This window comes from Loxodonta africana, chromosome 27 (assembly GCF_030014295.1).
Source record: "Loxodonta africana isolate mLoxAfr1 chromosome 27, mLoxAfr1.hap2, whole genome shotgun sequence".
NCBI lineage: Eukaryota > Metazoa > Chordata > Mammalia > Proboscidea > Elephantidae > Loxodonta > Loxodonta africana.
This window is the reverse complement of record NC_087368.1, coordinates 11371888-11388757: the sequence shown is the minus strand read 5'-3', so window position 1 is coordinate 11388757 and position 16870 is coordinate 11371888. Positions and strand designations below refer to the sequence as shown.

Here is a 16870-nt window from a genome sequence, read left to right as displayed (position 1 = left end):
AAACAGATATCATGGTAACTACATTTTTCCCCAGGAAAATCAACTCAAGATGATACACTGAGCCAGGAACTAATGTTAACCTGAGGGGCTTCCCCTTCTCATTTGTTTGAAGTCCTATACATCATTCCAAGTTATTTAAATGTCGATGATATTGTAGCTCTAATTCCCAGTTCAAAACGGCTATATAGCTGGGTGCTAGCCAAAATTGCCTAACTGCCAGGTCCATGTATTGTCAGAAAAGGAAATCAGAGCAGTTGAGAAGGGAAAGGGTTGAGTGGAGGGACGCCTCCCTCAGCTGATCCTGCTGGAATCAGTGACAAAGGGGAAAGGGGAACTGCCTGCTGCGGGCCACGGAGGGCCCTGGGCTGCTCAACCCACCAAACGCTGTTGGAGGAAAAAGTCTCCTAAGAAGGTCGCCTAAGTGGGACCAAGATCATAAGGGCTAGTTACAGATTAAACATGACGGTGTCATGGGTCAGAAAACGAAAGCCAGTCCAGATAACTTTCTGATATGAACATTTTAAAACACTAGATTTTGTTATTGAGGACACTTTGAAATTTCCACCTCTGGAACCTATTAAAAATTACCTCAGTCTTTGCTGTAATGCACCTTGCAAAAAAAAAAATGTTTTTTTGGTGGGGAAAAAGCTGGAATTAGACTACACCTGTGAAGTTCTGCTCTCACATATTTTGTGCTCATCCTAGAATATCTTGTTTTATTTACTGAATAAATGAGACAAAATAACAGGTAGAATAATAGGCTTAAAACAGAGATGTTGCCTTTTTTACATCCGGCATTGAGTCAACAATGACAATGGTGGATGATCGACATATCCAATGACATTTTTTTTTATTATTAATGCCACAGAACTGTACATTTAAAAAGGAATGGCAAATTTTATATTAAAAATATTTTCCTACCAAAAATTACAAAAAAAAAAAAACTTTGATATCCCCCCCATTTCATACATTTCATTGAAGAATGCCGTTTATTTTCTGGGGATGCTATTCAGTGTTAGCGAAACTATCGCTTCCCTACCCACAAATCGTACGAAAATAATACCTAGGAAGAGCAGAATGGGGTAAGTCATTTAAAGAGCCAGTCTGGAAATGTAATAAATATCCTACAGTGTGCGTACATTCTTTTCCTGTCAACATCGTGGTATTTTAAATAAATTGCTTTTTTTTTTCTCTCCAACAACAGCACTGTAAGAAAAAAAAACATTTTAAGAAGGGATTTTTGTTGTTATTGTTATTTATTGTCTTCTTCCTAAATGCTTCCTGGGGATTCAGACTTCAAAGGAGCCTTTTCTGGCCTCCTGCCAAAGCCAAAAAGAACCTGAGGACTTCCCTGCATCCTAAAAAAAAAAAAAACACATCCTAAATTATTTTATTTATTAATCATCTCTCATCTCTTTAAAAACCAGATAAAAAAGCACATGTTGCTTTCATGGTGACATGTGCAGAAAAGTGGCTGCAGGGAAATCTAAATCATTTCCCTCAGAACGCAGACCTCTTGCCACGACTGAGGTCAGCCAAAGGAACTGTGTGCCCACGCACTTCCCCCCTTTTTTTCTTTTATCTCCGAAACCTTAAAGGTTGTAAGATGCCCAGCAGCTCAGAGGCCTGACCTTACCACAAGCAGAGAACCAGCAAAGCCCAAAGTGAAATCCAAGTTCGAATGGATCCTTTCAAGACTTACCTAAAAAAAAAAATTTTTTTTTCTACCTAGAGGAGCCTAAACACAAGATCCCCCAGAACTATTTAAAGATTAATATATAAAAGCATGTTAGAATCTATCTTAAATGACAGAAGATTTTAAGAAAAAGAAACCGATCGCCACGAAGAAAACTGTGTTCTGAGACCTGGCAGCGCAAAATGGAAAGAAATCATTCGTTTCGGCTAAATTGCTTTCATAACTCTCCGCTTCGTAAGCTACTGACTCCTGTTAGATTCGCTCAGCCCACTCAGTAACTCGATTCTCCCTTCACAGAGAGCCACTTGAGAGAACTCCTCCTGGTCAGAATACAGAAATAATAGCTTTAATAAGAGTACAGAGACTGGGCTCAAAGTTGGACTCCTTAAATCTACTGATGTTTGTTTAGAATGACTCAAAACTAAAAGGAAGGATTTTGTTTTTGTTTTTTTTTTTCTCATTGTGCTTTAGGTGAAAGTTTACAGCTCAAGTTAATTTCTCACATAAAAATTTATACACATGTTGTTTTGTGACATTAGTTGCAATCTCCACAATGTGACAGCACACTCCCCTTCCCACCCTGGGTTCCCTGAGTCCATTCAACCAGTTCCTGTCCCTTCCTGCCTTGTCATCCTGCCTCTGAACAGGAGCCACTCATCTGGTCTTGCGTACCTGATTGAACTAAGAAGTACACTCCTCATGTGTATTATTTTTTGTTTTATACTCCTGTCTGATCCTCGTCTGAAGAGTGGGCTTCGGCAGTGGTTTTAGTTCTGGGTTAACAGAGAATCCAGGGACCACAGTTTTGGGGGCTCCTCCAGTCTCGGTCAGGATATGAAGTCTGGTCTTTTTGTGTCAATTTAAATTCTGCTCTGTCCTGTCATCCTGCTCTGTCTGGACTCTCCGTTGTGTTCCCTGTCAGGGCAGTCATCGGTGGTAGCAGCACCATCTGGTTCTTCCCGTCTCAGGCTGGTGGAGTCTCTGGTTTATGTGGATCTTCAGTCTCTTCGGCTAATATTTTTCTTGCGTCTTTGATGTTCTTCATTCTTCTTTGCTCCAAGTGGGATGAGACCAATTGATGCATCTTAGATGGCCACTCACAAGTTTTAAGACCCCAGACGCCACTCACCAAAGTGGGATGCAGAACATTTTCTTAATAAACTTTGTTATGCCAACTGACCTAGATGTCCCTCAAAACTATGGTCCCTGGATGCTCTGTTAACACTGCTAAAAGGATTAAATAAAACAGACAGAAAATCCATAAATAGGTGCTAGTAGGCACAATATATAAATCCTAGTTTTGGTGAAGGGGATATCAGCTATTAAAAGGCAGAAATTACTTCTCGCATTCTGAATCACTGAAAATTTACATCTAATACTACAAAAGCCATGCATACTAGTGACACTTATTACTCAGTATTAATTATTTTTGATACTCTCAAGCCACTAAGATCAATTTACCAATTTTCTAAAAGAAAATAATGTCTTTCTTATAAACAGTGAAAACTTATACACAAAAAGGGAGGTTTTTTTTAGCTCAGTCCTTATGATATAAAAACTGATTTCTCCATTTCTCAGTGTGTCACGAATAAACTTGATTTACGACTGAGTATCTCAGCAAATGTGGCCCAGACTTTATAACTGACCCAAATATGCTTCAGCTGAGTGGCACACAATGCCCGTCACTTTTCAGTGATGGGCACTCGGCTCTTCATTAGTTTTTCAAAGTTTTACCACTGACAGAAAAGGTATGTGAATACAACCATTATATCAAATCCCTGAGGATGCTAAAAGGCAAACTAATAGTTTTTTACTTGTACTTCAAAGATGCAATATGTACCAGACCAAAATACTCAACAAGAGGGACCGAAATGATATTAAAGCCATAAAATGGACTATCATGCAGGCATTTCAAAGGATGCTTTTAACAGTGTTCAATAGCATGAGAAAACACATTTTAGCAGTTAAAAAAAGATGCAAAATTGTATGAACACATTGTCTGACCCTCTGCTCCATCTTAGGGTCTTCTGCACTGAATGGACGTGTTCTCTCACCCTTCTGCATAGCTGAGTGGTTCTCAAAGTATAGTCCCTCAGGGTAGGATCGTGGTCACTACCTAGGAACTTGTTAAATGCAGATTCTCAGGCTCCGTCCCAGGCCTTCTGAAAAAAGAAACTCTGAGGATAGGGCCCCGCAACCTGTGTTTCAACAACACCTCCAGGGGATTATGATGCCCACGAAAGTATGAAAACCACTAGCTACTTCTTGATCTTTCTTCAGGTCTCAGCTTAAACAACGCCTTCTCAGAAAAGCCTTTCCTCACCCAACCCATCCTGACAGCTTAAATGCGTCTCTAGAACTCTCAGACCAACCAAGACTTTCCTTCCACAGCAGTTAGAACAGCTTGCAAGTACTTATTTTTCTGATTAATCTTATTAGTGTTTTTCCTCTCACATCAGACCATTCTCAACCCTAGCTGCACACTGGAATCACATGGAGGCTCTCAAAAATCCAGACGCCTGGGCCACACTCCAGGCCAGTTAAAACGGAATCTATCGAACTGTGATTCCACCGTTCAGCCAAGGCTGAGAACCACTGCACCAGGCTTCATGCATCTCAAGGTGCAGGTGGCCAGTAAATACTTGTTGAATCAATATGTACTTTTATTTATTTTGTGGGTAGGTTTTTTGTTTGTTTTAATCTTATACATGGTACAAAATCCCAAATGTACAAAAAGGGTTAAGTGAAAAGTCAGTCTCTTTCCCTCTCTATCACCCCACTCTGAGGCAACTATGAACAACAACGTGTTTCTTCAAATGATTAATTATACGGCAATGCATACAGAAAAGACCAGATGCTGGGTGGCAGAATTACTAATTTTTTCCCTGCTTCTTTCTATACACCTGCATTTTGGGTAACACATAAATGCACACTGCTTTCAATATCAGAAAGAAGGCACCCTAAGGATGGGTGTGTGTGTGTGTGTGTGTGTGTGTGTGTGTGTGTGTGTGTGTGTGTGTACCCAGAGATAGTGAGGATAAGACAGGGAACAGAGGGCTCCCCAAATCTGCAAACAAAGTACAGGAAATGGGCTGGGGCACAGAAACAAAGGCATTCCCCAGAACAATGGGACAGGGTATCAGAAAACAGCCCACAAACTTTATTTTAAAGTTGTCTTACAGAAGCAGCCGGATAAAACCAGCCCCAGGGGCGTGCGCAGAATGTCCACCTGTGACCGCTGAGTGACCTTCCACCAGGGGCAGTGAGGGGCAGCAGCAGCCGGGAATTGAACTTGGGGAGTGAGAGACTGCACAGGCACGACACCCCATAAAAAGTCCTACTACGAATCCCAGAGGTCTCCAGGACAGGAGCCATCTTAGAAACCCGCTGCGTGTGCACCTTAGTTAACCTATTCCCTCCCAAAACGGGCTACTTGCTAGAAAACCCCACCTATGCCTGTGAATAAACATGAATCTTCTCCCACCCAAGAACTTTTAAAAACTCAGGCAGGTCCTTGTTCTGTGAGATGAGGGTAAGCGTTGCTTTAGGCCTTCCTCGTCTCAGCTCGCAAACCTCTTCAATAAAGCTTTGCTTGTATGGAAAACTCTACGTACCTTACACCTGCTCATTCTTGACCAGTGAGAGGCAGGAACCTTATTCCGGTAACAAGGAGGCAGGGACACTGGGTCTGAGGGTTCTCAGAAAAACGGTCACTCAGAATGGTATTCTCTGTCATCTGGCTTAGGTGAATAATCGTCCAATTATTCCACCTGCTTTGTTCACGTTATATTTTCACTTCTATTAGATATTTGGTTTCTCCACAACTTGTACCAGAAACGGTGGGAGGGCAGAGGAAATGGAGATCCTGCTCATTTTGGCCCTGAATTAAGAACTGACATCATGGTTTATAGCTCTACCTTAACTGAATTTAATTAGTTCGCATAAGCTCCTCACCAAGACTGACCGTCTCTGGGTATCTTTACCCACTGTCATAGTGTCGATTCCAACTCACAGTGACCCTATGGAACAGAGTAGAACTGTTCCATAGCGTTTCCAAGGAGCAACTAGTGGATTCGAACTGCTGACCTTTTTATCAGTAGTCAAGCTCTTACCCACTTGGCCACCAGGGCTCCCATTCTAGGTATATTCCCAGTCAACACCCCAGCGCCGTCAAGTCGATTCTGACTCATAGCGACCCTAAAGGGCAGGGCAGAACTGCCCCATACAGTTTCCAAGGAGTGCTTGGCGGATTCAAACTGCCAGGTATATTAAGAACATGAAAAGATCAGGATAGACCTGGACATGCTGGCTCAACCGTAGTTCTGTCCTCCAAAGGCCCTGACCCTCTTCAACCCCACCCCCTGCAGCTGGGCTGTAAGCCAGAGATGTTCTCAGGAGGGGCTGGGGTATGGGAAGGTCTTGAGACATAAAATAATGGACCTGGACTGCAGGTTGTTTGTTTCTTTAACTGCCCTTTGATGATTTCTTTTTACCTCTCTTACTCTCCAGCTCCGAGATCACTCTCCTCTGCTGCTCTCGGCCCCCTCCCCTCCACTTTGTTTCCATGGCTGGGTGGGAAATCAGCTTGTTAGGACTAAAATCTAAAATCTACTCTGATACCAGCACAAGAGCTCTCTTAGGAGGCAAGGACCTGAGGGTCAACGCTTGGGCTTCAGAACACTTCTTTAAGAACTTAGAGGCCTTTCCTGTTCACCTCCTGATCTTTGTCTCGTGTTACAGACATTGGAAACTGTGGAGAAATGATCTCTGGAGAAATAAAGCATTTCCACATTTATCACAAAACATTACTTAGACTAAGGCCAAGGTGTGGATGCCCGGTGTTGGGGGAAATATTCGGGAATTTACGTGGAAAGGACCAGGGGAAAAATTAAAGCTAATTTTTATAATGCATGGAAACTAGTTAGAGAACGACTGTGTACAGCTTACAGGGAGTCAGGCACTGGCCACTCCAACTCTGGAAGAACCACCTGCCTTGAGCAGACCCTTAAGCCATTATCTTACGCTGTTTGCTAGTTGTTTTCCATATGTTAATTGTCTCTCCTAGACTGATGGCTCCTGAGGGCCAGGCCTTATCTTTTATTGCTTCAATTTTCCCCAGGTGCTGAGTCTAAAGTCTAATACTTAAATATTAGTTGACAGACTAAGACTAGAGCAAAAAACCAACTCCATGTGATCATTTCACTGTACCTTGTGATGACATATAAAAAATTACTACAGCCAGCATTCTATGCCGATAAACGCTGGGGTTCATTGCCACTACAGCCATTGTTAATCACAAGTTTAATCGTGTGTTTTAGAGTAAGCTCACTTCCTTAACATCTCTTTTTGATTAAATTACTCACACTATGTATTGGAAACCCTGGTGGTGTAGTGGTCGAGTGCTACGGCTGCTAACGAAAGGGTCGGCAGTTCGAATCTGCCAGGCGCTCCTTGGAAACTCTATGGGGCAGTCCTACTTTGTGCCGTAGGGTCGCTGTGAGTCGGAATCGACTCGACGGCACTGGGTATTGGTTTTTTGGATGCTGAGAGCTCAGCTGCTAACCAAAAGGTCGGCAGTTCGAATCCACCAGCTGCTCCTTGGAAACTCTATGGGACAGTTCTACTTGGTCCTATAGGGTCCCTGTGAGTCAGAATCAACTCGTGGCAACGGGTTTGGGTTTTTGGTTATTATACTGAAGGCCACAGTAACTTCTTGGCTCATCAAAATCTTTTGAATTTGCTGAAAAAAAAAGGTGGTGGGGGATACTTTGACTGCTTAAGAAAAATATAAAATTATGAACTAGACCAACCTATTTAAGAATGAGTTAACATTATTATAGCCGATAGACCAGATTTTCAATAATGATGAAAGAGAATGCACCCAAAGATTTTTTTTTTTTACGAATTTCATGAAACATAAACCCAAAAAACCAAACCTAGTGCCGTCGTGTCGATTCCGACTCACAGCGACCCTATAGGACAGAGTAGAACTGCCCCGTGGAGTTTCCGAGGAGCACCTGGCAGGAAAGGAAAAACTCCTACCTCATTCATTACAGGAGACCACTACTCACGTTAACAGTTCAATTTCATTCTATCATGAGAGCTAAAAAAGGAATGCCAGATATTTATGCTAAAAAGAAAACCCTCTCCAAACTCGCATTGATCGAGTGTAAGGCCTGTAGCTTCTTTTTTTTTTTCATTCCAGCGCTAACGGAGTCAACAAAAATTTAAAGGAATATGGTATTTACATTGTAATTCAAGTTCACAGCACACGCAGAATGTCAATGGTAGAGTGGTGCCCCCAAGTGGCAAAATGAAATATTGCAAGACTCTGATGGAAAAGTTGGAAGCACTGTGTACAGCTGTTCCGTTTTGTCAAGTTCTTTGGTTAAAACTAGAAATAAATGCATGTTATATTAACCTAGACTTGACAGAGCCTATTAAAGTGTCTTGAAGACCATCTTGGACTCATGTTCCCCTACAAAGCCACTCTTTAGTACTGACAAGCAAGGGATAATCTGGTATGCAAAGGTATGACACACCTTCTCTATTACTGCAAAGGATTAGGGATCTGTCTGCAAAATAATGAAGGGAATCAGATCTAGTCTGATCTATTAAAGAAAGAACATTCATAACATTACAGAAATCTTTATAGAAAATTATTCATCGTCTACCCACCTCTAACATTAACCAATTCCCTATGTTTACAGCCCGCTATACAAAACAAGGAGCCCTGATGGCGCAGTGGTTAACTGCTATGGCTGCTAACCAAAAGGTCAGCAGTTTGAATCCACCAGCTGCTCCGTGGAAGCCCTGTGGGGCAGTTCTACTCTGCCCTGTATGGTTGCTATGGGTTGGAATGGACTTGGTGGCAACAGGTTTTATATAATGCAGAATTTAAAACCTTACCTAACCAAAGTGTACGGACAACGGGTGATGCGTAACGTGCTTTACTGTCAAACTAGATGTTCAACTGGGGGAAAACCTGAAAAAAAAAATACGAGTTCAGCTTCCTGCCTCCATAAAAAAACATATGTATTAAATAAAACAATCAGCGATAAGTTGACTTCTTACACAACTCAAAGGTCAACAATTTCTTCTGGACAGTTCCACGGATATATAAAGGGGCCCTGCTGGCACAATGGGTAAGCACTTGGCTGCTAACTGAGGTCGGCAGCTTGAACCCACCAGCAGCTCTGTGGGAGAAAAGACCTTGCAATTTGCTCTCATAAAGATTACAGCTAGAAAACCCTATGGGGCAGTTCTACTGTCATATAGGGTTGCTATGAGTTGGAATCGACTGGAGGGCACACAACGGCAACAAGAGAGAAGTAAAAGAATAGATAACAGAATTGTTATAATCTCAAGAAAGATGCTTGAAGTTTTTTTAAATCACATGCCTACTACCTGAGTGTTCTTAGAAATTTTTCTCTCTTAAAAACGGAATGTGAAATAAAAACTTCCCTTTAGTAGCGTTCCAATTGCAGTTGTTGGGTGATGATTAACTATTAGGTTTTCTTTAATTACTCCCTTAACTTGGATTGTTTACAAAGATGTCAGCTATTATTGAGAGATAACTATGTGTAAGGCAATGCAATACGTGTAGCTATATATAAACAGATACATTATATACAGAGAATACACAAAGTCACTGTACCAAAAAGAACTGGTCGACATTCAACCATTTCAGGAGGTAGCATATGATCAAGAATAGATGATATTAAACAAAGAGGGCCAAGCTGCACTGAAAAAAAAAAAGGCACTGACAAAAAACAAGACTCCACGAATTCCAACTGAGATGTTTCAACAAATGAATGCAGTCCTGGAAGAGCTAATTCATCTATGCTGAGAAATCTGGACGAGATCCATATTTGTACCCGTTCCAAAGAGAGGGTATCCAACAGAATGTGGAAATTATTGAACAATATCATTAATATCACACACGAGTAAAATTTTTCTGAAGATCATTCAAAAGTGGTTACAACAGTACATTAACAGGGAATGTACCAAAAATTTAAGCCAGATTCAGAAGAGGACATGGGACAAGGGATATCATTGCTGATGTCAGATGGATCATGGCTGAAAGCAGAAAATACCAGAAAGATGTTTACCGTTGTTTTACTGACTACACAAAGGTATTCAACTGTGTGGATCGTAACAATTATGGATAATATTGCAAAGAGTGGGAATTCCAAAACACCTAACTGTGCTCATAAGGAACCTGTGCTTAGACCAAGAGGCAGTCATTCGAACAGAACAAGGCAAGCAGTATGGTTTAAAGTCAGGAAAGGTGTGTGTCAGGGCTGTACCCTTTCACCATACTTCTTCAATCTGTGTACTAAGAAAATAATCCAAGAAGATGGACTATATGAAGAATGAGGCATCAGGATTGCAGGAAGACTCATTAACAACCTGCAATATACAGATGACACAACCTTGCTTGCTGAAAGTGAAGAGGACTTGAAGCACTTACTGATGAAGATCAAAGACCACAGCCTTCACTATGGACTATACCGCAACATAAGGAAAAAAACAATCCTCACAACTGGACCAAGAAGCAACATCATGATATATGGAGAGAAGATTGAAGTTGTCAAAGGATCTCATCTTGCTTGGATCTACAATCAATGCCCATGGAAGCAGCAGCCAAGAAATCAGACAACGCACTGCACTGGGCAAATCTGCTGCAAGAGATTTCTTTTAAACTGCTAAAAAGCAAAGACGTCACTTCAAGGACTAAGGTGCGCCTGACCCAAGCCATGGTGTTTTCAATCGCCTGATATGCAGGTGAAAGCTGGACAATGAATAACCGAGACCCAAGAAGAACTGATGCCTTTGAATTACGGTGTTGGTGAAGAATATTGAAATATACCATAGACCGCCAGAAGAACAAACAAATCCGTCTTGGAAGAAGTACAGCCAAAATGCTCCTTAGAAGCAAGGATGGTGAGGCTTTGTCTCACATACTTTGGACATCTTATCAGGAGGTACCAGTCCCTGGAGAAGGACATTATGGTTGGTAAAATAGAGGGTTAGCAAAACAGAGGAAGACCCTTAATGAGATGGATTGACAGAGTGGCTGCAATAATGGGCTCAAACATAGCAAGGACTGTGAGGATAATGCAGGACTGGGCAGTGCTTCATTCTGTTGTACATAGAGTCACTATGAGTCGGAATCGACTCGACAGGACCTAATAACAACGCCATCTTATTTAACCCTTATTAGAATCCTATGAGGTATTATTTTACCCATTTTACAGATGACAAAACAGAAACTCAGCTTAGGAACCAGCATAACCCTAACCTCACAGTTAAGAACGGGCATGGTTTTACTCCTTGACCTGTCTACTTTGAAAGCCCGTGGCCTTCACCCATCACAGTACTGCCTGCCTTCTCTTGCAGTCTAGGATTTTGTGTGCAGCCACATCGATGCCCTTCATGATTTTAGCAGAGAGTTCCAAAATCAAATGTCTATGAGGCTGGGCAGGTAGTAGAAAGGTGTGACGCAGGTGGGTGTAAGACACACTGAGGAGAGGTGGGAATGTGGCTAACTGGAGAGCCCTGGGTCTGTGTGAAAAGCAACTGCCACCCAGCTCCAGGTGACTGTAGCCACGCAGGCACCAATGCTACCAAATCTTTTGATTTTTTTAGAGAAGATGTAAAGCTCAATTTTTATGAGAGCTGCCCATTTTTAAATACTGGCAACTAATTTAGATTAAAAAAGAAACACTGCAGGCCGAAAAAAACACATCTGAAAGCTGAACATGGCCAGTCTGTATTTAGAGATTCTGATGATGCATTCTTCCTTTCCGAGAAATTCGGGACTAGATCTTCTGGTGCCAAGTGATTTGGCAGTTATCCTCCCTGCAGACTCATTCCCCACACCTAGGCTTCATTTGCCATCCTCAGCTCAAGCCACGTGCTGTAAGACTAGCTCATCTACATGAAGGATCACCAACAAACCACTTCCCAACCACCAGCCCCTTCTTCTCTCTTGTGCTTATTCTCAATCTCCCTCTCTTTCTTCTAACACACCCACACACTACACTCACCTACCATCTCAAGTCTGAAGCTTTCAAGTCCGGTCTTTATACTACTTTTTTACATCAACCTTTTAGCCCCTCCTGTGAATTCTCTGACACAGTTCTCCAGTGTGGTTTTTATAAATCCCAGGCCAGATGTATGTCTTACTCTCAGTGTTTCCCTAAAGGCTCTCTGTAATTGTCAGAAATGTATCATGCTGGTCTCAACGGCCAAAGAGTGCCTTTAGGACTTAAGGGGAAATCTTTTTCCGTAGGAGTCATAATGCATGTCCCAAGGACACCAGGAAAGTGACAGCCCTCTCATCATTCTTCTCCTAAGTGTTGGTTGAAAACCATGAATTCCAGATAATTAGTTACAACTTTAAAAAATTTGGACCCAGAGACCATTTAAAGGGTTGACTTTTAAAGGTATATCAGTTACTTTTACCTTTACAATTCCTATAACATGAAGAAATAAAAACATATTTCCCACATTGATTTTGAACTCATACTTCAAAATCCAATTGGCAAAAGTGGAAGAACTTGCAGTAGCCTAAAACCCTCTGTTTATGGGATGGAAACTTGGCCCTCTGGGGCTAAGGGCTGATTTCTTGGGTCATTCCTCCTTCTTTCTTTTCTTTTAAAAAAAAAAAAAATTATTTATTTTTGGTGGCAATACACACAACCAAACATACATCCATTCACAACTTCTTCATGATCAGTTCAATAACACTGGTTACACACTTCCCATTGGGTAACTATTCTCAAGTCTACCCACACCATTTCATCACCATGAATTTAGGCTCTCTGCCCCTTTAACATTCTTAGCTGTGCTTTAGATTAACTGTTGTCAGGTTCGGCTCATAGAGAGCATTCTTCATAGGAGCACTCCCTGCTCTGCTTCTGTTGTCCAAGTTTCTTACCTTCAGCTCCGACTCATTTTTCACTGCAGCAAATTCAAAAAACTTTAAGCTAAAATTCAAGGTTTACTCTCATCTGTAAGAGACCTACTGTCAAACAGTATTAAGTTTTTCTCTCCTCTAAAAGTTTATAAAATTCTAAGTCAAAAGAAAGAAGGTCCAAGGGAAAAATCAACATAAGCGAATCATAAGTGGGAGCTCCTGCCTGGTTTAAATATCTAACTTGAGGGCTGACTACAGTCTTCGAAATCTCTGTCGTTCCACAAAAAGCAAAAGAAAACTAATCCCACGTTCGCTTTGGTACACTCTGGTCACCTCACGTGTGCATTCGCTTTGGCACACTCTGGTCACCTCACGTGTGCATTCGCTTTGGCACGCTCTGGTCACCTCACGTGTGCATTACCGTTTATTTGCATTTCATAGCATGGCTAAAAATGCAGTCGTCATATACAATTCTTATCTTCCTGTTCAAGGAGGTCCAATCAAGTTAGGTGGAAGCAATGTTGGATTTGAGACTGCGGTATGCATAAAAATCTCATTCTCACGTAATAAACCCCATTTGCTTCTCTAGGTCATCTGGATACTTTATTCACCTGCTGAAATGCCTTTAAAGCCTTATCTAATGATCAGTCAAGGAGCATTTCTATCTTTTAGGAAATTCTTGCTTAAGGCAAGGAGCAGGGTGGACAGCACTCCATGTTCTCAACTGCAGAGCTGCACACAGGGGGCAGCCAATTGAAGATCTGCAGGAAGTACTTTTACTTACAGTTCCTCTCCTTCTTTCGCTTTCTTGTCTGAAACCAGATAGACCGTTCCAAAACTTCCACTGCCAAGTTTCTGGAGAAGCTCGTATCTTCTGGCAACCAAAGTCTCTGGATAAGTGGAAACAGCTGCTGACCCACTGACACACTTAGCAGCCTCCTGGAATTTCAGCATTGCTTCAAACAAGAGAGAAACTGGTTTACTCGTTTATAGAAACTTAACGTTCAAGTCTCCTAAGAGATGGTCAAATTCACCCAAACAGTACTCTGAGATCAGTACCCTGAAAGTGAAAAGTCCAGAGATCAGGTTTAATGGATGCTAATGATCTTTTTTTTTTTTTTTTTAATGATCATTAACAAAAAGTGTAAAGTGCTGACAGAGACACCTGGCCATGGATTAGTAGAATACATGACACCATACCGGCCAAGTTTAACACCTGGAGAGAAAAATGTTCAGAGGTGGAGACACTGCAGATTCCGATAGACGGCACCCTTTCACAAGAAGAAAGCCTTCCTTTGTACCCCCAAATTTGGCAAAAATGCATTACAGCCAACTTTTCTTGAAGTTCTGGGATGTATCTGTTTTACAATCAGTAGTCAGTTCAATATTTACATTTCCCGCCTACTTAAAAAAATCCAAATGCAAGAGCACTGTCAATTCCTAAAATCTATACATTTCCATCAACCTTGTTTTGTTATGCTTTCATCCCACTGTGTGTCTATTTGGATTCACAAATGGGGAGTTAGGATTAAACCAGAAATTAGCAATGATGCTGGCTCCTTTAGATTGTTTTTGTTTTTTTCGGTAGACTTTAAGCCATGTCTTTTGCATTTATTAGAATAGCTTAAAAAGGGAAAAGGACTCAGAAATTTTTCCCATCCTAAGCAAATTCTGACCTTGTTTCTGACATTTCTATTACACACACTATGTATAGACTAACCTCCCTGGATTGGAAAGAGTGTCACAAACGCAGTTCACGCCCCAAACTGCACTGTATCGTTAGCTGAATATCAAATGTGTCATAGGTAAGTCTGCCATTACTCAAAAAGCTGCTCAGTGTATGACAGAGTTATCAAAGGCAGGACTGTTTCGCATAAGAATAAAAAAAAAGAATGAGCACAGTAAAATCACTTTTATTTCATCAAAATGGGAAATGATTTGATAATAACCGTGAAAATTAAGTTTTTGTTTTACATCTATATGACAACCTGATTTTAAAATGAAGACCACCTATACCTTGGACTTAGGTTTCCATACTTAACAATTCCACAGCTATAAGACAAAAACCCATTCTTTACGATGATAAAACAGGTGTTATCTATGTCATCGGCAGTATGTGGCCAACCGGTGTCACGTGGTGGTGGCAAGTGACCACAAAACCACCAGGGAGGGTAAAATAATCCTCAAAATAGAACATGAACAAGTAAATGCCTGTGTACAGTATTTTGCTTCTTGAAATAATGTATTTAATCACGTAAGCTGCACCAGATGCCAGTGAGGCGACTAGTAGCCAGCCTTTTCTTTGCAGGGCGGGGAGGGTAGGTGGAAATAGAAACTAAACCACCTGAGTGACTGGGTATTCCTGACAACACTAAAACATCAGCATCGGGGCCCAGAGTTGGGGCTCATACCTCAAAAAATCAGAGGAAATAAAAAATTATGTGGAGTTATCAAGATCACAGGAAATAAAATGTCAGTGAAATTTTCTGCTGACAAAATAACCGAGCAGGTCTCCAAATATGCCTTCTGTCCACTTCCTTTGCTCGCAAAAGAGCGATATATTCTGGCCAAATGAGGCTGTTCAGGAAAACGTACGGACTCACAGCCTTTTCTACTCACAAGGCCCTTCAGATCACGCAGTAATTCCCATGTCAAAGATTAGTGTAAGGTCCCCATTTTGTGAAAGACAGAATTAGAGCAGCCAGTTCAGTTCTCCTGACCGAAAAAACCAAACTCATTACCATCAAGTCTATTCCAACTCATAGTGATTCTATAGGACAGAGTAGAACTACCCCCCAGGGTTTCCAAGGAGCAGATGGTGGATTGTAAACTGCTGACCTTTTGGTTAGCAGCCAAGCTCTTAACCTCTGTGCCACCAGGGCTCCCAGTCTACGGCCATACTACCCTGAACCACCTGATCTCATCTGATCTTGGAAGCTAAGCATAGTCAGGCCTGATTAGTACTTAGATAGGAGACCACCTGGGGATACCAGGTGCTGTAGGCAGTTCACCTGAGAAGTTCCAATTTCCCAGCAGCTCCTATTTGTAAGTGAGGGGTTAACCCAGCAGGTCCTAACACGTTTGATCTGGGTCACAGAGTTAAAACCAAACCAGTCGTGGTGGAGTCTGTTCTGACTCAGAGCGATCCCATGTATGGCAGAGAAGAGCTGCACTCTGTAGGGTTTTCAAGGCTGTGACCTTTTCAGAAGCAGATTGCCAGGCCTCCTCATGAGGTGCCTCTGGATGGGCTCAACCCCAACCTTTCCAGCTCAACCTTAGCAGCTGAGCCCTTAACTTTTTATGCCACCCAAGGACTCTTGTTAGACAAAATTTGGCCCAACCTGAAAGACTCAGCCATGCCTCCTTCACAGTCCACCCTTGGCCATCTATTCCATTCCTCTCCTCTGGGATTCCATCAACCTGAGAATGCACGGCACTGTCTAGATTGCAGAACTACCTGTTCACTTGTCAAAACCCCTTCCCCTCCATCACACCAGGGCTTCAGTGTGGAAAACACACCTTTATCTCTGTATCTCTGGTGCCTGGCATCACGCCTGGCATATAGTAGGTGTTCGCTGAACTCTGTTACCAAAAATAAGCGTTCAGCAGACCAACTGGCACCCAGAAAAAAAGGTTAAGAAAGCTGGATGGGCTCTGCGAGAAAGCAGAGAATACTGCCTTAGGCAAAGTGACCCTTGTAGGTGAAGTTGACCTGGCTGGGGGCAAAAGACATGGGAAAAAGGAGTGCTCACCACGGCCTGAAGCCGAATTATTCTTTTCCCAATATTAGTAAACGAGAGGAAGCAGATTTGAGGCCAGGTTCTACAAAAGTAGAAGTCTAACCTTAAAGGTAAACGTCAACATTAAGGTAAAATGAACAATTTCCTTGTTTTCTCAACTTTTTTAAAATTCACGTTTTCGTAAAGCAGATTAACGTATATCGAGCAGCACCAGCAACACTTTTTTGTCCGCCCTGGAAACTGGAGCAGATCCGGGAGGCAAGGAGTCAAGGGACATGAGAGAGCCGCGGACAGAAGCCCAGAGATGGCAAGGGGTGTCGTCTGGCCAGGGCTGCTTGAAACGATCACGTTCCGCGGCGCTGCAGAGCTCGGAATGCCCGGAGGCGCGCCGTTCGCATTACCTTTCCCCGTCCTGGAGAGAGGAGCGGCGGCCCCGGGAGCATGCCCAGAGCACCGGCCTCAACGGAGGGGCAGCGGCGCCCGCCGAGCTCAGGGACCACCACCTGCCAC

The 16870-nt window shown here is 42.3% G+C and overlaps 1 protein-coding gene and 1 pseudogene across 4 annotated transcripts in view; one reads left to right on the top strand and one right to left on the bottom strand.

The window, feature by feature from the left end:
- The window catches only part of NEK11 (NIMA related kinase 11), a 369518-nt gene extending 355794 nt beyond the window's left edge, over window positions 1-13724 (bottom strand). For all 4 annotated transcript variants that reach the window (XM_010600488.2, XM_023540043.1, XM_023540045.1 and 1 more), the window contains exon 1: window positions 13405-13724. In XM_010600488.2, the coding sequence (XP_010598790.1) occupies window positions 13405-13574 (170 nt within the window). In that variant the 5' untranslated portion in view covers window positions 13575-13724. The remainder of the gene's footprint in view (window positions 1-13404) is intronic.
- Window positions 13725-15507: 1783 nt separating this feature from the next.
- LOC111748091 (5S ribosomal RNA) lies at window positions 15508-15625 on the top strand (annotated as a pseudogene).
- Window positions 15626-16870: the final 1245 nt, after the last annotated feature.